General features: G+C 41.4%; 1 protein-coding gene across 1 annotated transcript in view; it reads left to right on the top strand.

The window, feature by feature from the left end:
• The first annotated feature begins 1297 nt into the window (after window positions 1–1297).
• LOC139721456 (G patch domain-containing protein 1-like) overlaps window positions 1298–23136 on the top strand; it is a 120652-nt gene continuing 98813 nt past the window's right edge. The window contains exons 1-4 of the mRNA XM_071632773.1: window positions 1298–1391; window positions 20159–20290; window positions 21393–21478; window positions 22145–22299. Coding sequence (XP_071488874.1) covers window positions 1325–1391; window positions 20159–20290; window positions 21393–21478; window positions 22145–22299 — 440 coding nt within the window. The 5' untranslated portion in view covers window positions 1298–1324. The remainder of the gene's footprint in view (window positions 1392–20158; window positions 20291–21392; window positions 21479–22144; window positions 22300–23136) is intronic.

The following is a 23136-nucleotide window of genomic DNA, read 5'->3' as shown; positions in this document are numbered from 1 at the left end:
GTGAAAATAGGGACCACATGGGTCCCTTCTGGTAGGTATGGGGAAAACATGGGGATAATCTGACAAAGCCCATTTCAAACCCATGTATAACCCATTTGGCCCTTATGGGCCCCCAGACGGACTGTACAGTGCAAAATATACATAGGTCCCATATGGAAAACTCGCATGGGGGCCCACATACCAAGCCCACATAAACCCACATTTAGCCCATATGGGCCCCAGATATTTTTCGACCTGGGTAGTACAATGTAAGACTCTGACGGAACAAGGATTTTCATGGTAGAGATATGTTTTGTCATTTTCAGTGCTCTCGACCAATCACAGAACAAGAAATAATTTGTGAGGGATACATTCATTAGGACCTTCTAACCTATTACTAGCATGTAATGAGCGGGCAGCTCTTTATAAATATTCGAAGTTTTGACATGACATGACTCTACGGACATTTTGAACAAAAATGCAATCCTACACCATCATCTCATTAGTATACAAAGAAAATAATAAGCAAATATACTGGAACAAAGCTAGAGTGATAACCCCTCATCCAAATCACATATGTCTTGCTGTGTTGGTCAATCATATGACTGAGTGCATTTTTACAAGTGTTTTTGTGGTATGATTCGTAATCAATTTTAATTAATGTTTTCAATGTCGTATAATCATTCCACTTTGGCTAATTATGTATTCATATCACTAATTTGATAGCTTCTGACAAAATAATCACAGACATCACTTGTCAATTCATGCAACAACATTTCACCTTGCTTCATGCAAAATTTCAAGTCAGTCAACTCAAACCAACCGGTTGCGATACATCATTAATAGTTATAAACCTGAAAACAAGCAGAATTTTGAAAAAAAAGCCAACAAAAACAACAAACAAACAAACAAACAAAGAAAGGTAATGCAACGGCATCACTTATCACACACAACGCGTACGGTCTCCCTGTCCAATTTCATAATATCACAGTCTCTCCAAGGACACCCAAGCCCTACAATGGTATCATGGAGAAAACGGAACAAGACAAAACAGAATGAAGATAACGAGGGGGGGGGGGCCCTGCCCCTATGATCTCTACGCTAATCACTGATTGGACTAATGTTTAACTACGTCACACGCCAGGGCAGTCTTCTGTATGAATTATTCATTAGTTGATCCACCAAACAGTACAGTCTGGCTGGAAACACGTTCGATTGGCAGCACACGTACTGTACGTACGATTGTACATACACACCAAAGAGATACGGCTGCGACGACATGCCTGGCGTGGCCTGGCGTGGGAAAACGTGAATTCTACGTGCGTGCTGTCCCAACGGCGGCGAAATGGATTCCGACTCAGATCACGATGACTTTGTGTCCTACGGAACACCGTTAGAAGTTATCGAAGAAGGTAGTATGTTTTGATAGATGCTGAGGAACATGTACGTCTCGAACTTTTTCATAAATATCATATTTACAATCATTCTAACGCTTTAAGCGATGCTTTATTCATTGTTTTGTAGTCCCGCTCGTTAATTTCCATGTCATGTCACTGCAACTCGAGTTTGACTGGTGACGGTTCAGTCAGTGCCAGTGGTGTAAAGTTCACGATAGAACTAGATTACTAGAACTTTGTAAATTGGTAGATTTAGTGTTTGGTCGTAGGTAATGGTAGGACTTAAGAAGTGTAGTAAGATTTAGACGTCGTCAGGGCTTATAAAAGTGTAACCGCAGCAGCGACCCCATACGGACAAATACGTGTGTTACAGCGCCCCGCGACGGGGTTAATAAAATAGTGTAACCCCGTCGCGCGGCGCTGTAACACAGTAACAGCGCCCCGAAGCAACCCATGCAATTTTAGGAAGCACTCAAATGCACTGCAACACGTAAACAACTCACCGCTCAAAAGGACACTTGGATTCGCAACGAAAAGCCACATGATATAAGACCAATATTGTTGAACAATAGAAACGACTATGTATTTCTCACCATTACCTCCGAAAACAGGATAAATAGTCATCTTTGAGACCGTCTACTCGAGATACTGTCCGTTCAACGTTTTGAACGTATCACGTAAATATACTGATCTGCGCATGCGCAAATGAATATCAGTTCGGGAAACCCACTCACAAGGGGGGCCCCTCCTTATAAGTAACCCGTCCCCCTTATAAGTAACCCCGTCCCCCTTATAAGTAACCCCCGGGGCACCCCTTATAAGGAGTCTCCACGCTTTTTTGCAATGCAATGGAAAATGAAAGGACTGCGGCAATTCGCTTGATTATGTCCATAAAGCTTCACAAGTTTCCTAGTTACTCACGAAATTTGAGCAAAATCGGTTTGAGGCATCATATCTAAAATCATGGATTTAAATGCGATGTCAAACGACCCATGCGAATGCTGAAATGCGAGCGATTACTGGCGTGAGTGTCGCCAGGCGCGGCGGCGCGGCAATGCTTGAGTGCAGACGTGGCGACTCGCGGCGGCGCGGCAATGCTTGAGTGCAGACGTGGCGACTGAGTCTACTCAGTCGCCACGTCTGCACTCAAGCATTGCCGCGCCGCCGCGCCTGGCGACACTCACGCCAGTAATCGCTCGCATTTCAGCATTCGCATGGGTCGTTTGACATCGCATTTAAATCCATGATTTTAGATATGATGCCTCAAACCGATTTTGCTCAAATTTCGTGAGTAACTAGGAAACTTGTGAAGCTTTATGGACATAATCAAGCGAATTGCCGCAGTCCTTTCATTTTCGCGTTGCATTGCAAAAAAGCGTGGAGACTCCTTATAAGGGGTGCCCCGGGGGTTACTTATAAGGGGGACGGGGTTACTTATAAGGGGGACGGGTTACTTATAAGGAGGGACCCCCCTTGTGAGTGGGTTTCCCGAACTGATATGCATATTTTACGTCATCTGCCATATGTACAATGTTGCTCGTATTTGGTTCTCGGTCTCATTTAATAAAGGACACCTGTTCGTACCAATACCATAGGTATCATGGAGTTCAAAAATGCTCTAGGTGAAGTAGAGGAGGATGCAAAAAGAATTAAGTTCAAAGTGGAGCAAATAGAAATTATCGAGAACGCAGTGAAACAGAATGACACCTTCCTAATGTTGCCAACTGAGTTTGGCAAGAGTGCTTGCTTTGGTTTCATCACCGAATCTTGGAAGTTGGATAAAGCAGGGCTGCACACTAACCCATTTTTTTTTCTGCCGGTCCAACCTGTCTCTGTCGGATCAGTAAATATCCATTTTTCCTCCCCATTTTTGTACTGGTCGGAACAGAAAATTTACTGGTCAACAACAACCTGAAAAAGCATTAACCGGCTTGCAAATTTATTTTCATGTTTTTGTCGACAATAATATTACCTCCCCCCCCCCCAAAAAAAAAATACATTTTGCAAATAAATATTTTGTAAACTCAAGTGCCTTGTTTATGGATCATTTCCTTGAGAAGGAACAAAAAGGAATCATTTGTGAATTGTTTTGTTGATACAAAAAGGAAGTGAAAAAAAAAGAAGGGACTGAAATGCGGTTTTTAACTTTCCTCCGAAAATTTCTTCCCGTATCTTACAAGTATGCGTTCTTGAAAGTACACTGCAGGGTCAAATTTGTGATGCTTTGTACTCCTATCTCTTCTTCGTGTATAGAACCATTTTAAAAGAATTGAATGTTTGTGAATTAACATGTTAAATGATTATGAACAAAATCAGATTGTATCAAATGCGTTTGTGACTCTTTGTCAACATCAGCGCACGTAGAGTAACACGCGTTACTTAAGTTGCTGCGCTTTTCACATTTTTGGTGCTCAGCTGGATTGTAATGATTACATGAATTATTTTTGCTGTATAGTATTTTCTGATGCACGTGCCAGAAGGGGTTCTGTATTTTTCTCCCGATAATCTTTTCGCATTTGTGCATGCGCTCTTGAAAGGTATATACGGCAGCATACGGCATCAGGGTCGAATTCACGATCCTTTTTGCGCTTATTTCTACCTCGTGATATCAGCGGGATTGTGACGATTTCATGAACTTTACTTCGGATCACTGTTCGGATGTAATCTGTTGTGATGAACACACCAGAATGGTTGACAATGCGCCCTTTATTTTGCTCCGATAATATTTTCGCATTTCGTAAATGCGTCCTCTCGGATTAGAAGAAATGATACGGCCGAATTCATGATTCTTTTTGCACCTCTTGTTCTCCTCAAACTTCAACGGGATTGTGATGATTTCATGAATCATTTTGGCTGTAATTTTTATAATGCACGCGCCAAAAGAGGTTTAAAATGTGTCCTATTTTTCTCCCGAATTTGTGCATGCGGTATGCGTTTTTGAAAGATACACAGCATGCAGGGCCAAATTCACGATCCTTTTTGCGCCTATTGTTTCCTCAAATTTCAACGGGATTGCCATGATTTCATGGATTATTATTCGGCTATAATCTTAATGATTCACATGCCAAGAGGGGTTGAAAATGTGTTCTTTATTTTTCCCCGATAAAATCTTCGAATTTCGTAAATGCGTTCTTGAAAGATCATAACACGGCCGAATTCATGATCCTGTTTGCGCCTATCAATTTAATATCAGCGGGATTGTGATGATTTCATGAATTCCTACGGCTGTAATCTTTTACTTTGCACACACCAAAAGGGGTTGAAAATGTGTCCTTTTATACTTTTTACAGATAATCTCTCCCACATTTCGTAAATGCGTGTCTTCTCGGATTAGAAGGTATTCACGGCCGAATTTATGATTCGTTTTGCGCCTATTGTCTCCTCAAACTTTAACGGCATCGCGGTGATTTTATGAATTATTTCGGCTCTAATCTTTTGTGATGCACACACCAGAAGGGTTCAAAAAACATTCTTTATTTTTCTCCCGAAAATCTCTTCGGAATTATTCATGCGTTTTTTGAAAGACAGTATTCAGGGCCGAATTCGATATCCTTCTTGCGCCTATCGTTTCCTCAAATTTCAATGGGATTGCCATGATTTGATATTCGGCTGTAATCTTGATGATGCACCACCAGAAGGGGTTGAAAATGTGTCTTTTATTTTTCCCCCTATAATCTCTTCGCACTATTTGAATATCACGATTTTTTTTGCGCCTATTTCTATAACTCAGATATCAGCAGGATTGCGATAATTTCGTGAATTCTTTCGGCTGTAATCTGTTGTGATGCACGCACAAGAAGGATTGAAAGTAGTTTTTTTTCCCGATAATTTCTTCACATTTGTGCATGCGTTTTTGATAACCAACATGGCATGCAGGACCGAATTCAAGATCCTTTTCGCGCCTACTGTTTCCGCAAATTTCAACGGGACTGCGATGATTTTATGATTTTTTTTTTTTTTTCTCGTCACATTTTGTGCATGCGTTCTTGAAAGGTACACAACAGGACAAATTTTGTTATCCCTTTTGTGCCTATCTTCATTATGAGACCATTCTGAAGGAATGAAATGAAAACAAACGCAATCAGATCTTTATACTGCTGTAATTTTTTCAATTTTTCTAAAAATCTGCACAAGTAAACTCGTTCTAACATGTCATCTGCCACGCTGCTACAAAGCCGGGCTCGGATCATGGGTTAAAAAAAGGCATGAGTGAAATGACCACAGAAATGCGTGCGCCTCTACGAATACATATTCCTTGTCTGATGGCATGACCGCCGATCGCAAGCAAACGAACGATGTAAACGCGTTGGGGAATACCGGCATGCATTTCAGTAGTATTGTACATACACGTATGTATAAGGCTTAAAAGGGTATTGATCAAGCAAGACAACATCAAAAAAAAAAAAAAAAAAGCCATGGGGAGCAATGGAATACAATCCCAATGACCATGTGGATGGATCTGAAAGGGTTACTTTCTAGTTTTTCATTAACCAATCCATTATGCCTTTAAGATGAAAGCCAATCTAAAATTTTATCAATTTCACGACAATGATAAAAAAAATCCAGCAGAACAGTGCAAAAATGATAAAATCGGATAAAAAATAAGGAAGTTATGACATTTGAAATTTCAAAAATTTTCAGAAGACACTTCTTGTCCCATTGCTATGAATGAATGAATGAATGAAATGAATGAATGAAATGAATGAATACTCAAGAGTCAATTTTATTGATCTGTATGTCACAGTACATAGAAATTTAGCTTCCAATTCTTCCATTTTGTTACACACAATAATTATGAAACACACACGCACGCGGACACACACACACACATACACACAATCAAACAGAAAGTGACAAGCCTGACAGAAAAAGAAAGACAGGAAGGATCTCCTCTCATGCGGTAGTAAGTCTTTGGAAAAAAAAAAAGGTCTCAATAAATAATCAAACAATTCTCAACTATTGGAAATAAACAAAACATGTATGTAACAGAAGTGTATTCAATTCAAATCACAGTAGAAAATAAACATGAAGCAAAAATGAATATGAGTCCCCAAGAAGCAGAGCTTGTGAGTGGAGCCCATTGTGAATGTACAACATTAAAACTATAATGTACAGTGTGAAAGGAAACTTGATCTATAGATGAGACTTCTGGGGCATTGCCTCTGCAGACTGGGGAAAAAAATCAAAAAAAAAAAAACCAAAACATACCCTCTATCATGAAAATCACCTGTTATTTTCTTAATCCTTCACATCTCCAGATGTTCATTATGTGTGCACTTCCTTTATTGCAAATAAATAATGAACCACACATTCGAAATGTGCTTAAAAAACGAAATAAATAAGTGCCGGTAGGCCCGATAGTAAATCATCGCCCAGCATGCATTCTATTTGTTACGTCTCATGAATATTCATTTCCGTTCTCAGCGAGCTTTCCGTTTTTTTTCCACACGCATACATTGCATATTACAGTATGTGCTACGTTTTATCCACATTAGCGCATGCGCTGTGTAAGTCGTACTACAATACGAAATGCGGTAGGACTATAAAAACCTCGGATAAACTCTTTCACAGGGCTCTCAAAACAGATCATATTGTAAATCGACTTCGCCTGCCGTGATTGTAAGTATCTTATCTAAGAGTAAGGCTACTAATTTCAGTATAAAACCCTGTATTTTGGTCTCTGGTCACGTAAATGCTTAGCCATATCAGGTGCTTCCGTGACAGGTATAGGTTTGCTGTGCGACCCCTTTACGGTACGTATTTGTCCGTATGGGGTCGCTGCTGCGGTTAATAAAAGTGAAGACCAAAAAAGTATGTGTGTGTCAAACGATGTCGTATGATGGAGGCCGCGCCGTCTCTCCTGACTGGGCATGGGCGACACTAGTAGTATACTTGGGTGACCCGCACCTCGTCATAGTTAATGTTTGCGCATATTTGAATCACATTTCGCCACTGAAAGTCTTTGAAATCCAACTCACATACAGGAAAAATGCTGAAAATTCCAATGAAATCACAAGTTCACTGATCGATATCGAAAATTTGCTGCTATCGTCGTCAAACGCGAACGATGCGAAAAAGTTGCACGCTGAGGAAGGGGCCCGCAACTCGTCACCCGCGCTCCCATAGACAAAGCACGTAAAATACGTGTGCGGGTGACCGTGATGCTCCCATAGACATACACGTAAAAGATGCGTGCGGGGACAGTGGTGATACGTATAACACGTATTCCGATTAAATTTCAGATTTTCGCGAAAAACTGTTCGGTTTTCACTACAATTTGCTTGGTTGTGGTAGTCCTGCCAAATTTCAAGCGTACTGAACACAGTCCCGGGCGTAAATTTTTGTTTAGTGCGCTTAAAACAATTTTAAGCGGGGTGACGGTATTCGGGCCCCTGACGAGGTGCGGGCACCTCACTATACTTTTAATAATAGTACAGACATGACAGCGCTGCAGCTGCGTGCATGCACAATACAATAGCTAGGGACTTTTCGATTAGGTGAATGAGAAGGATGTGACGCCGAGTGCAGGCGAATATCAAGGCGTCACAGCCCGGCCCCACAATCACATTGAGCTGCTGCTTAAAAACATTACAATTTTGGGCATCACGTCTCATGGTGTCACTTCTCCTGGCGTAACTCGTGTGCAGTAGGCTACCTGTGCCTTTTGGCTTACTGGCTTGGGTGCATATAATGCATCACGGGTTACCCCGGGGGTACCACGTTGTGTAGCGCCACCTCACGTGCACTCGAGGAGAGCCGCAGAGAAATGCATGCACTGTTTGTGCGTCTACAGTCATTCCTATGCCACTGCATGTGATACTATGCATGCATGGTATACTGTGCTGGCGATATTAGCGTGTACTTCAGTGCAGTGCAGTGCAGTGGCTAGCGCGCTAGCTCCGGCACCAAAATAATTTCCCACTTTTTGGCACCCAGGGTACAACCTTTTAAAAAAAAATAATAACTCAGCAAAATGGCTGATTTTTATTTGGTACCCCGGGATACCATTTATGTCATCATGTGGAATTTGTGACTTGTTTCTTTACTTTTGATATTTACTTTGTCTTTGACTAGATGCCGGATGCATTATATGGATTTTAAAACATGATGCATGGTAAGGCTGCAAAGTACGATGCACTGCACTGCACCAGTACCAGGCCAAGCACTGAGACGTGATTGCGTAGAGCATTACGTGTAGTTAATGCATGTGTGGGACTACGGTATGCAGTCGCAACTTGCAGGACAGTGAAAGCGGGCAAATAAAGCAGGTACTTGAGGCTGTAGTTTGTATGTCAGCGCTGCTGCTGTGACGTATCAAGATCATAAGCTTTCATGTACTGGTAATTAAATTATTAATATTCTCTCAAATAGTAACGAGCCTTCGGAGTGACAAACTTTAGTAAGAAACTAACCTTTGGAATAGCGAACTGTAACCGAATCCTAAACCGTCATTTTCTATGCATGCATGACAATACAAATGTAACACCTTTATTCTGTAGCGTTGATGTTATTCTTTGATGGCGTACGATAGGCGGTGTTACATTGGTAAAGTTTCTCGACACTCGACGACAGCGCACAGAAGAGACCAAGAGACCAGTTCTTATTACAAAGTATACGGGATCTTTATTTAATCACAGTGGGATATAACGCTTAGCAGAGATATATATTAACTGGTACTCCCCATCAAACGGCCATATATTGCCCCTAAAGAGGGATGGCAAGGGAGACCAACGCTTTGTGTCTTTACCCCAAGAGGGTGAAAGAGAGAACTCTTGACCAAAGCACATGGTCACTTTTATAATACATGTGTACTAGAAGGATGGGCTTAATCTAGATAATATTCAAATATTCAAAATAGAGGGATTCAGATTATAATAAAACAAAGGTGTAGGTTAATAATGACCACTGTCAATCCATGGGTCACTGACACCAGTGACTCACATAGTACATGATGGGGATGATGGGGGAGAAACCTTGCACTGGTAGACAATGGGGAGACAGGTTATCAAGAAATGTTTATGGGAGAGGTTAGGCTCCTAGGGAGGTAGGGTGTGTAGACTGACCACAGGATGTGATGACCAGTCGGGTTGGACAAAATACTGAGAAGAGCAATGAAGGAGTTTTCCCTCAAGTCTGTAGTGGTTGAAGCTTGGATTTGTAGCAACAACACTCCTACATTTGATATATTACACAAACAACTTTATGCTCTCTTTTGAATTTAATATTCAAACAAAATTAAAAAGGTACCATCCCATTTTCACAAAGCTTTCCAGTGTATGATGAGTATTCAACAAACAAAATATGATATTTCGTTGTTTCCTTGTTTTTGTTATATATACTGTAAAAGTGGTTTCTTTTGTGTACAGAAACTTTCGCGGTTTCCATCGGTGCCGACTTTTTCGCGTGTGTTTAAATTAGCGGTCGGTAATGATAGCGTTGTAACAAGCGATGAGTTCAAAACATTTTCGCGTGATGTTAAATTGGCGGTTCAACCTCAAAGCGCGAAAAGTGCGAAAATAAAACCACCGCGAAAGAAACCACTTTTACAGTAATGTATTTGTTCGGTTATAACAAAATTTTGTTATAACGAAAGAAAACTGCTGGTCCCGAGCATTTCGTTATAACGGGAGTGCAGTGTATTGATCTATCCTATTTTAATAAGGCAGTGTATACTACCGGTTCCCCATACTACCACAGGCGTGTGTCTTTACCATCCAGCCACTTCCGTGTATGTGTGGTTGAACCATATTCCGAGTGGCTGGAATGAGTCACATGAGTTTGTGTCTTTTTACACACGCTTCGCTGGATATCGCGGTATGTATTGTGACTTAATTTGTGTACTAAAGCCTCTGTGTACATAGCCACATCAACATGTTTAGGAGTTCATTCACACACCACCATCTTGCAAAGTGATGATGATACCCTCATTTTTCATATCTTTATTTTACTGCAGAAGTGCAATATTTTTTTACACTCCATTGTCACTGTCATTGTCTGTACCGCATTTTTTTTTTCTTATGTGGATTTAAAATTAAGATTGATTTGGGAACTTCCAATTCATTAGGATCAATCTCAATACCATGACGAAGTCTACATAGTACATTGGGACTTCAGGTGCTAGCAAGCGCCACTCTGCAGGTGTCCTGCACACAATACGTAAATGGAAACGTGTGTAACAAAGAGCATGAACAGTGATTTTGAATTGATTTTGAATTGATTTTGAAGGTGTTTGCTGGCCCAACGGGCACTACTACAGAGACTCCAACACAAAGCACCTTCTGACATGTCTCACAAAAATTGCAGTGGCATGTCTACTACAACCTACCTACATGTAACTACTTCTGACCCCACAAGCACCACCTCAGTCCAAGGTTGTCAGAAGCAGTTGCTCAGCAGGTGGAAGGTCAGCAGGTGGAAGGGCTTAGGTTTATGGCCTAATCCCTCATGCTTAAAATGCCAACTGGTATAGAGGACCTAGTCACCTTTATCAACAGTTCTTAGCATGCTGTTGCAGCATGGCATGTTAGCCATTGTGGCAGACATGTTTATGGAGATGGACGCTATGATTGCCCATGAAAACTGGGCAAGATTGCCCCCTCCATCTCCCCTGTAAATGTGCTGGCTGTTGTGACTCATTGGCGGATCCTGGTCTTTCTTCTTAGCTTGCTCACCAGGGCACTGCATCAGTCGCTTGGTATGCCAGCCAACAAAACAACTTAGCCCTCCACCCAGCCCTTGGCAATACATGGTGTGTGGAAAGTGTAGGGGTTAAAGATGTTTTAGGTCTTGGGAGTGCCCCTGGCACATGATGCCTACTTCCATGTGGATTGGCTTTGTATCGGGTCCTCAGAAAACCCTGGGGATCGAACTCGATGACCCCTGGGAGGATGCTGAGGTTACCGATCCATCTTGCTGGAGGGGCCGTGAACTCTTGCAACCCAGAGAAGTTTGCCAAGGCTGAATTCGAGGGCACCTTGATTAAGCTCTGAAATATGATTTGGTAGTGGGAATCCACTCGGAAGAATGCAGACAAGCACACTGCCAAACAAAGGGGAGCCTTTTTTTTTTAATCACTTGCAACACGCCCCCACCCTCCCCTGGTTGTTAAAATTTTGTTAAAATATATTTATTCAGGATAAAAAGTTCAGCAAAAGCTGTTTTACAACAATGTCCTGTATTAAAATAGATATAAACAGTCTCAAATGCAGTTTCTAATGCAGTGGGTTTCATGCATGTCATAAATAAATTGAATCGAATTATTCAAACTGAAATATCAAATTAGTAATTTTATAGTAGAAGTAATCACTAAAATAGAAATTATCAAATAGACTTATACGGTGATGAGGTGAACAGCAACAATGACTAAAAATAGTTTAATTATGCAATGTCCAGGCAGACCAGCGTCACCAGGGTGAGGACCGCTGGTCACGTGCCACCAAAACCCATCCAACGCACCGCGAAACGCGGTTTCATTCCAGCGTGCAATACGCTCCCACCCAAGCCCCGCCCCACGGTCCGCACCCGACTGTGACAAAGATCTGCCCGGACGCCGCACAAACAATACATTTAATGAATGTTACTTATTAGCTCAGCGGCACGAGCATTCTCAATTGCCAACAGATCCCCAGTGCCCCTTCCAACTAGGGTTAAGCCACGTTGAATGGGACATGCAGAATCCGTCAACTCATGAAAAGACTTGCATCGCCGAACCCAAACACTCATTAAATGTATACTAAACCAAAGCAGGCATAAGCACACACTATACAAATTTATGCAAGCATGCGCACAATCAAAGGCATGTACATAATATACCGACACTACCCAATACCATGCACACCAGCATCGAAATCAAATACACAAACTCACACACATTACCGAAATATGCTTACAATTAAATACAGTACAAAATTGCTACACACCAAATCACCGTGTTTGTCCAATGAGCAAATTGGTGGGAAAAAAGAACACAGTAGGGAAATTACAAGTACTAAGTAATTGACCGGGTTATTGTAAAGGAAAATCCACTGCATTAGAAAAAGCTTACAGTGATATTCAACAGATCAACAGTAGCAGATAAAATCAACGACATAAGAATGAATAATACATTATAGGTAAAAGATTTAAAAAAATTTTAAAAAGATTTAACAAAATCAATGATTATCAGTACATTGTGTGATTATGGGGACTGGGGAAGACAAACTATGGGGAGGAGCAATTCATAATACAGTAATCAATAATGTATAGTAATTGGAGGTGCTGTAAAACAGATATACTAAAAAATGTTTGAGTTTATATAATGTTTTAAAAGATGTTAGGGTATGGGAATTTTTTATTTCATCGTCTAAAAGATTCCACGTTTTCGGGCCAGAATATGCAAAGGATTGTTTAAACATTTCAGTATTAGGTTTTGGTGGTACCACATTTAATGAGTTAGCATTACGGGTGTTAAAACCGTGCCTATCAAAATACATTTCAATTTCATTACAAAGTCGTACAAATGTACAGGGGCTGTACCATGTATGCATTGATACATCAACATACATAGAAAATAGTCTCTCCTAGTTTCAAAAGTTTGCCATTTTAAATCCTTGATTAAGTCAGTGACACTAGCTAATGTCATGGGCACCATACTTCTTAGAAACAATTCTGGTCGCTCGTCTTTGAATACGGTGTATTAATTCACGAGTTTTCAAAGAACAATTTTCCCAGACTGAGCAAGCGTAATCAATACATGGTTGTATAGCAGATTTATAAAGTGTATTTAGGAGGGGGGTACTGAGTGTGTTACTTAAACGACGTAATGAAAGCACTTTATAAGATAAATTTTTACAAAGTTGCTTAACATGATCAGTCCATGTTAATCTGCTATCAATGTTTAAACCCAAATATCTTACAGAGTCAACTTGCCTAAGGCTAGTGCCATTAAGACTGACATTTAACTCATTTAATATCATGTTTTCTTGATGATATGAGCATAACATTTGTTTTATCAGCATTGATTTTTAGTTTATTGTTTTTATACCAATCACCAATTTCATCGATACAAACTTGCAATTTCAGTTCCCCTTCTTTACTGTTATTACAATAGTATATATCGCAACATCATCTGCAAAAATGTTACACGTTCCTGCATTAACACTCTGAACGATGTCATTAATGAATATAAGAAAAAGGATAGGTCCAAGCACCCCTCCTTGGGGTATTCCTACAGTCATCATATTTGACTTGGATAATTTACCATTTAAATTAAAAGATTGTTGTCTTCCACTCAAATAACTTTTAAACCAGTTAAGTTCTGTATCATGAACCCCATAATATTGTAATTTTAAAATTAATAACTCATGAGATATTGCATCGAAACATTTCAAAATATCAAAGAAGCACACCACAACTACTTCATGGTCATTCAGAATTGCATGCCAGTCATCAACTACTCTGTGAAGAGAGGTTACAGTAGAATGATTCATCAAAAAAGCTGATTTTTCGATTGTTATGAATTCATGTCTAGGTAAGTAAGAAATGAATTGAGTTTGAACCAATATCTCTTGAATCTTAGCAAGGTGAGAAACAACAGAGCTGGGCCTATAATTTGACGGAACATCTTTATTTCCTTTGCCTTTATAAATGGGTGTTACACGTGCATACTTCCAATCTTCAAAAACAAAGCCTGATTTAAGCGAGAAATTAAAAATTGCAATAAGTGTATGAACAATGAATGGTGCCGCTATTTTAAGCAATTTGCAATCAATATTAAGTATATCTAAATTGCTGTGACTTGGCAGGTTATTTAAAAGTTTAATTACATCATCCCCAAGAATTTCAGAGAATTTGAATTTGTGGAGACATGGCGGATTTCTCCACTTCAGTGGTTCATGTTGGAAGGAATCAGAAATTGTCTTCCCTACTTGAGCAAAATAATCATTAAACTCATCCGAAGTCAAATCATTATGCACATTATTGACAAATTTGGAGTTCCCAGTGGCTCTATGAAGCTCTCTCCAAAGTTTCTTGGGATCATTACGATACTTTACAGAAATGGTGGAGTTTCAGTCTTGGCTTTACGAATAGCACTAATGACAGCATTTCTTTGTTTACGATATTCATGAAGTAAAGCTGCATAATGATAATACATTACATTTGTAATGCGCTTAATACAATGTTTCTAAGCGCATAGGGAAAGGACGAAAAGAGAAATGAAAAATTAGGGAAAACAGTATATCAAAACACAAGTGAGAATAACATGACATAAATCAATGTGTACCAGTCATTAAACACATACAGTAATTGAATTACACTCAGCACATTAACTTAGGGAAGCAATCAATATGGGAAAAGATGGGTTTTAAGAAGTGCCTTAAATGATTCTACTGATGGGGCTTGTCGTATATGAATGGGTAGATTGTTCCAAAGCTTGGGTGCAATAACCATGAATGAGCGTTCTCCGTAGCGTGTCCTAGTGCGAGGTCCGGGTAACAGTTGAAGATGGGCAGTAGCATGGGAGCACAGGCGTCTAGACGTAGAAGAAGTTGATGAGGATCGGAGAGAGATTAGGTTCTGTAGGTATGATGGGGCTTGGTTATGAATAGCTTTGTAGACTAGGAGAAGTACTTTGAAGATAACAAGTTCCTTTATTTGCAACCAATGAAGTGACTGGATGATTGGGGTAATGTGTTCAAACTTCTTGGAACGTGTGACTACTCTGGCGGCGTTGTTCTGGATGCGTTGAAAGGGTGCAATATGGGATTGGGGTAAACCGGCTAAGAGACTGTTACAATAATCAAGGTGAGATGACACGAATGCATGGATAAGCTTTTCTGTGGCAGAAGCGTCAAGGTACAATTGTACTTCCGGATCCTGTTAATCCTAGCTATCCCCCACGAAGCTGTCCTGCACTTGTTGAGGATGTGCTGGGCAAGGGAGAGGTGCTTATCAAAGGTTGCACCAAGATCTCGGACACACTCGGACTTCTGCACACAACCCGTAGATAGGTCCAGGGGAGGAACATCATCAAACCTCTGTCTGAATCTCGAAGATACATGCAACAATTTAGTATTCGCTTCATTGAGCTTCAGGTTGTTGACCGAGGACCAGGTCTTGACATCGCTCAAGCAATCTGTGAGTCTTCTTATGGCATCACTTCTGTCATCGACATCAGTTCTCATAACGAGGTAAAGTTGGGTGTCATCCGCGTACATGGCGTGCTGTATACCATGATGTGAACTGATTATATGACAAAGAGGGCCAGTGTAGAGGGTGAAGAGCAGAGGGCCAACAACTGACCCTTGTGGAACCCCCCAACGCAGAGGGAAGGATTGTGACAATGACCCTCTCACTATAACTCTCTGAAGACGACCAGTGAGATCGGACTTTATCCATGCAAGCGCAGATCCCTGTATGCCGTAGCAGTGTTCGAGTCGATTGAAGAGAGTCGTGTGGTCCAGGCAGTCAAAAGCAGATGAAAAGTCTAACAGGACTAGGCAGGCTTCCATTCCATTGTCAGCTGCTAGTAGAAGGTCATTGGCAACCTTTAACAAGGCTGTCTCAGTTGAGTGATGGTGCCGATATGCAGACTGGTTTACCGGGAATAAGTCATTGGACTCCAGATAAGACCTGAGCTGTATAGAAACGAACCTCTCCAATACCTTGCCAAGGAAAGGAAGGTTGGCGATGTGTCTGTAGTTCTTCAAATCGTTCCTGTCAAGAGATGACTTCTTCAAAAGGGGCGTGATAAGACAGGTCTTAAACGCTTCAGGAACCTCACCAGACGTCAGGGAGAGGTTAATTGTTGATGTAATGATAGGCAGAAGGTCATCAATGCAATCCTTTACGAGCCACGATGGTACCGGATCCAAGCTACATGATTTAGGCTTGAGAGAGACAATGAGTTTCTTCACTTGACTGAAGGAGACTGGTGCAAATGCTAAAAGACATTTGTCCGTACCCAGTTGAGACACTCTATTTGCTTCAGAAGAAAACTGCTTGAGATGTCTGAAATCCCGTGACGATACTGGCAATCCTATCATTAAAGTAGCTTCCAAATTCATTGGCCAATGCTACATCAGACCGGTGTTCAGGGAGGACAATTTCCTGGCTGGAAGGAGAAGTAAGTCTCTTGACAATGTGAAAAAGCTCTCTGGTGTCAGCTTCAGCGATCTCAGTTGTCAAATGTTTGGATTTAGCTTCATGGAGGGTATAGTAATAAGACAGACACTCTTCCTGGTATAGTTGTTTGTCGATTGAGAGGCCTGAACTTAACATCCGTCGTTCTGCACGACGCCTGACTCTCTTGGCTTCTCTCAGCTCTTCAGTGTACCAGGGAGCGGACGGTCGAACTGTGATAGTCTTTCTCTTCAACGGGGCATGTTTGTTGCTGAATCAGAGTATCATTATACACATTGACTGCTTCAGTAGAGTCCTTTGGCATTGCCGTAGTTACAGGAGAATTCCGAATGTCTTGTGTAAAGGATGCAAAGTCAATGTTCCGAAGTTTCCTGTACTGCACAAGTTTCTTTGTGTTTGTTGGAGCGGCAAGGTTGATGTCAGCAACAATAGCCGAATGATCAGATGGAAGTCCAGGCAGAATGCGAACAGATGAGATGATATCGTCTATTCTTCTTGACAAGATCAAGTCCAACGTGTGGTCAGCCCGATGGGTCGGTCCGTTCACATGTTGACAGAAACCCAGTGAGTCGATGGAGTTCATGAAGCTCATGGTTTGGGTGTCATGCTCACGATCAATGTGGATGTTAAAATCGCCAAGGATGAGGGGCATGTTGTCCGATATTGCCGCAGACTCAAGAAAAGAAAGAAACTCCTGCAGGAACATCCTGTATGTAAACTTGTTGCTTGCAGAAGGCGGGGGTCTGTATACTGCATAGCATCTCAAGACTGAAGCTGGGGAGAACCGGATCGTAACATCCATGAGCTCAAAAGTGGCATATTCAGCCTTACTGTTCAGAGTCACCTTAGCTGAAGCACGAAACACAATGCAGATTCCACCTCCTTTTGAGCCAAAACGAGGACAGTGCAGCAAATCATAATTAGGAAATGTTGATTTAATATCACCAATAGCAAAGTCATCCCCCTGGTCTCCTGTTAACCAAGATTCGGTCAGGACAAGGACATCAAGTTGTTTATCCAGTGTCAAATCGCATATGCATGTAGTCTCACGTTAGTATTTAGATGAAATCGGATGGGAGCTTGTTGACTGATCTGAAAATCAATTTGATCACGGGAACAATCATCACTCCTAACTGCTTTAACACAGCGAATAGCAACCTCTCTGTCTGCTCCGGTTACCCCTTTTCCCGCGTCGTGTACGTCACCTCCGAGCAACACCAAGTGATGAGATGGTCTTCCATTCCTGACAAGGGAGTCTATTGTGACTAGCATGAAGAAAGGGAGGCTGCAGTTTGTAGAGGGCACCTGCATCAAACTGAATTCTCCCCCTTGCACATAGTAAAAACGACTGGTTAACATCTCCATCAAGGTCATCTCCAGTTACTGGGCCGGGATTAGGATACACATCACCAGCTTGAAGAATCAAGAGTCGTAATGTGCAATGTCGCTGTACTTTCCTGAAAGTGCGTCTCTGTCTCCCTCCATCTGACCTCCATGTGTTTTGGTTATTTCTGTAGGTGTAATTGTATGGGCCTAAGATGAAATACCTAGTCACCAAATGGCTAACGGGAGCGTAGAGCTAAGGGCACCGCCGGCAGGAGTGGTAGACGACCGTGACAAAAGTAGAAATCACTAGGGCACCTGATGAGGTGGACAGTGTCCTGATATTGCACTTCCGAAAATAATATGATATAATATGGACGAACTCCGAAATGCACTGGGTGTCCGAAGACGACAGTGTCCCATAGAAATATATACAAAAGATCCAGCGACCGCGTGGAATAGCCTCCGAGTGTCGCGGCTAGCACAAGCGAGAGTATGTCCACCGCTGGAGTGCTGGGTAGAGAAACTGCGAGGTACCTGGAAGAGTCTGCACACCACCGACAGCACGCTAACAGGACCAAAGCAGCGATGTCACGAGACGTATATCGCGGTAAATGTAGCGATGAAAAATCCCCAGATGTAGTATAAAAGTGTAATATGAATCGCGATGTAGGATTCAGCGAAGAGGCAGCAAAGATCGCGAAGTAGAAGGTGTATAATCCGTATTGAGTATAATAATCCGTATGACAGTCCACGGCGCGAGGTATCGTCCGCGAGACAAGACGTGGGAAGAAATGTAACGTACGGACGGAGTGACTCCGACGATTAGGAAGTTCTCTGGGTGAAAGCTAATCGTGAAGTGAGGAAGCATGGAATGTGGGACAGCGTGGTCGGAAGAAAATCGTCATGGACAGGAGCTTAAAATGTTGTAATTGGCTGGTGAAAATGCACAGCTCGCAACTAATTGGTAGTTCGTGCCCATGACAACAAAACAAGAGGTGTGTGTATGGAAATCCGACTACTGTTGGAATGCAAGTTACGCGTACATCGGCACGATGACAAAGGCGAAGAATGTAGTGCGCACTTGTCGTGTTGGCGCTCAAAGAAAGTTCGCATGGATGTTGACAGAAAGACTGGGGTTGCCAGACAGCGTAATTTACAGCAGCCAGAATACCAGACAATATAATACATGGATATTGAAAAATGCTAACTACATGTCTATTCTAAGGGTATACAGTTTTGCCAGAAATTCCCAGAATTCAGCACTCTGGCAAACTGCAGCGTCAAAAGTTTGGACAATTATGAAGATCTGTTTTTCTTTGAGAGATTGTCATCTTACTGGTGATTATCCAGAGGCCCAGTGGGAGTATAGTAAACCAAGGTCAAATTCTTTGCTCTGCGCTCGGTGTGGCTTGCTCAGTTGGCTATGATGTATCTGTCATCAGCTATAGAAAAGCCAATACTGGCGCAGTGGTACGTATGTTTATATTACTGGTGCATAGCACTGTCTGTTGCCACGCAGACATTGATGCTTGGCCATTTGGTGGCATAATCCGGTATTAAAGCGGCATGTGCGCCAACACAGGTGAACAGGCAGCACACCTTCCAAGACGTGCATGCATATACCGACTACACTGTAGCACCTACAGAAAGTTCACTTTAAAGGCAAATAAGAGACAAAGAGACAGATGGACTGACAACCTGGACAGACTTGGACTACCCTATATACTGTACCCTGCATCCCTTCTCCTGTCTAAAGGGTAAAGGAAGCACTACACGCAAAAATGGTCAGTGTGTAACTCTTCCTAGATGTATACAGAACCTATGGTGCTCACGCTTTGGGGAAAATTCTGTACTCCTCAGCCCCAAAGAACAAATATAGTAACATACTGAAAATCGCCACTTTTAAAGGCCTGAAAATGTTGGTTTTTTTCTAAAATGTGTTTTATTCGACTCTCAACATAACTAGTGGACTGAAAGTCCTGAATTTCATACTTCTTTAAAAAAAAATCTGTTCCTAGTTGATATGTTTTTCCTACTTACAGACATCCCCAGTTACTTGAACACTATGCAGTATGGTTAGTAGACATGATCCAGAATCTGTGTTTACTATTAAATTTACACTTGGTTACACACATAGTGATACAAATCATTAATGCACTATAATTGTATACTGTAACTCTACAGTTGCTTGATTAAGCTCCATGTTTGTTTACATTAGTCATCTGTAGACCAGTGTAGTAGATGCAAATAGCCATAAAAGCAAAGATGGGGCCCTATTACAGTATGCCCGACTTGTGACATTTTTACCCTTGATGTCTCTTTGTCTTCACCCACAGATGAGCCTCTCCCAAAGCCCATTGCAGTCAAGGACCAGGTGGTGCGAGACCGGCAGGGTCGTCAGCGGTTCCATGGCGCCTTCACAGGGGGCTTCTCAGCTGGCTTCTTCAACACTGTTGGGTCCAAAGAAGGTGAGTTTGTGGTGGCTTTTCTGCTTGAACACGTTTCATTGTGCAAGTATTGGTACATTGGGAAATTGTTTTTCATGACTGCCCCCACTTCTTTTTGCCAGACAGCTCTACACTACCCTACCCTTGTTAACGTAATCATGGATGCACACTGTCCCTACCACTTGTCAAATATGTGTGGAAGTGTGGGGCTGGGTTTTTGCACAATGCAATACAGTGCACAATTTTGTGATTGATTTACAATAGGTAGTACTGTATACGCCATATATTTCGCGAGTCTAAATTTTCGCGAATCAGGACTTCCCGACAATTTTGGAAGTGGTGAAATTCGTGATCATGGATGCCTGTATTGAACGGAGAAGTGTACACGCTTACGTCACATTCACATCGGGATCAGAGTCGATATTTTCGTGTGTCTTTAATTTCGCGAATAGCACCTGACTCGCGAAATTCGCGAAAATAAAAACCTTGTGAAATATTCGGCGTATACAGTATTTGATGACTTCTTTTCATACTTGTTTAACCCTCTGTGTGCCATCTCCATTTCCTCTCCATTGGTTCGTGTGTGAAATTTGTTCCCATTCGACTCATTGGCACACAAGGGATTAATTCATGTAGCTTCCTGTTCCATTCAGGCATGCATGAAATAGGGAATTTCATACAGCAAGTTGGTTCCTGTCTTAGAAGAATTACAATGTTGTTATTTCTTGTAGTCTGTTTAAATGCACCTTATTAAGAAGTAGTATTTGGTGGTTCCATGACATGTGCTTCTGCGACAGTTGCTCCTATGAAGTATCTGTGTGCTAAACCAAACATAAATTCTACCCAAAAACATAAATCTAACCCTAATCCTAATGCTTACATTAAATTAAATCTATGGTAAAACCCTATCACAGCCCTAATCTTAACCCTAAGTCCATGGAGGAAATAAGTCCAGAGTAATTTTCGCCGGAGCAAATGTGGTGTCACCGTATTTGGTAACTGCACTTTAAAAGTAGATCATTACCATATGCTTGCTGGAAATGTAAATATATGGAATAGACAGTGTAGAAGCTCTATCATTTCTTTACAGCATAAGAGTTTAATCATTGTTTTCATGCTGCAGGTTTCACTCCATTGACATTTGTGTCAACTCGAGAGAAACGAGCAGAGAAGCAGGCCCAGCGTGCAGAGGATTTCATGGATGTAGATGTGAGTTGGACAAGATATTGATTGAAAACCTGTATTAACTTTTTGCTTTTTTTAGCATTTTTGCTAAAGTATCATGAACTATAGTGTGCATCGTGGACTAATTATGATTTCATCCCCATGGTATTAGTACAAATGCAGAATGTGTGTCTTCTCTTCTTCAAAAGTTTCAGTGAATTCTGGCTCAAAGAAGCGATGCCATATTTCTTGTTGCTCATGGGCATCGACAGGTCAATCTGGGCCCCATTTCATAAAAACTTGATATGATAGCAACTCTTGCTGAAATGGCAATTGTCATGGTAATGACAAGAATCCAGCTTCCTGATTGGCTGTTGCTATTGGAAATTGTCATTCCAGCAAGAGTTGCCATCCTAACATCTTTTATGAAATGGGGCCCTGGTTGTAGACTGTGATATTCTAATTCATTGCAAATGAATCTTGAAGAAATTATAAGCAGTCTTTGATATCAATTCTGGCATTTGATACCCAACAGTAATATTGATACTCAAATAAAAGCAATACAAAGTAGGGGTTGACTAATGATAGGTCAGCTATTGATGCTTTCTTTGATGTACATCCCTTTTTGTTTGCACATTACAATAATCTTTATCATGGAATGATTAATGAAACATTTCATAATGTATCAAACTCTCATATATGTTTTCACAGGACATGGGGGAGTTTGGGATAGCTCCTCGCAAGGTAGTGACCACTGCTAAGTTTGCAGGAGATGAGAGTGGAGCGAGGAAGAGACCTGGCCCCTCGCCTGGCTCCACCATCATCCCAGATGACGGCAGGATCCAGGACCTCATCAAACCTGCAGAGTGAGCAGAGCAGAGCAGATTTGTTTGTTTGTTTGTTTGTTTGTTTGTTTGTTTGTTTGTTTGTTTGTTTGTTTGTTTGTTTGTTTGTTTGTTTGTTTGTCTGTTTGTTTGTTTGTTTGTTTGTTCATTTCCATCTGAGAAGATGGCTGGATAGCCCATATTCAGCTATGGGACCATGGGGTCCAGTTGGATGTGAGTTGGGACCACTTCACTGGGTTAAAAACCCTGCTCTTTGCGATGAATGAATGAAGCGGGATCTTTTACGTGCATGAGTTCTTACTCTCTCCCACACGGGACCTCCATTTTATGTCCTATCCGAGGGACAGAGTGTTTTGCCTCTTGCTAGAGGGGATGGTATGCTTACACACAATCTCTATGCAAGGCTGCACACTGGCACTGGTCTGACGGTCCCTGACCAGTAAAAATTACTGTCAGACTAGTAACTTTATCAGGAATGGACCAGTGAAAAAATGGAAAAACTGGGTACCTACTTGTACTGGTCTGACGGACAGGTTGGACCAGTAGAGAAAATGGGTTAGTGTGCAACCCTGTGTTTTTATGAATATCAGGATGAGCTGTTTCACTCACACACACACACACACACACACACACACACACACACACACACACACATACACTCAACCACACCTATGCACCCGTGCACTCACACAAATGTTTCTACAAACAACTTTAGATTCTAACTGTTAACCTGTTGAAGACTAGTCCCAAGTATACTCGGTCAAGTGTCTATGGGAAATGCATCTTGTAGTAAAATCAGTCCATCCTCAGTGGGTTATAAGTAGTACAGTAAATATCGATTCTTACAGATAATATCAA

The sequence above is a fragment of the Diadema antillarum genome, unplaced genomic scaffold, assembly GCF_040938485.1.
Source record: "Diadema antillarum isolate AM-2024a unplaced genomic scaffold, OU_Dant_1.0 scf00000143, whole genome shotgun sequence".
Classification (NCBI taxonomy): Eukaryota; Metazoa; Echinodermata; class Echinoidea; order Diadematoida; family Diadematidae; genus Diadema; species Diadema antillarum.
This window is presented reverse-complemented; position numbering and strand designations above follow the sequence as displayed.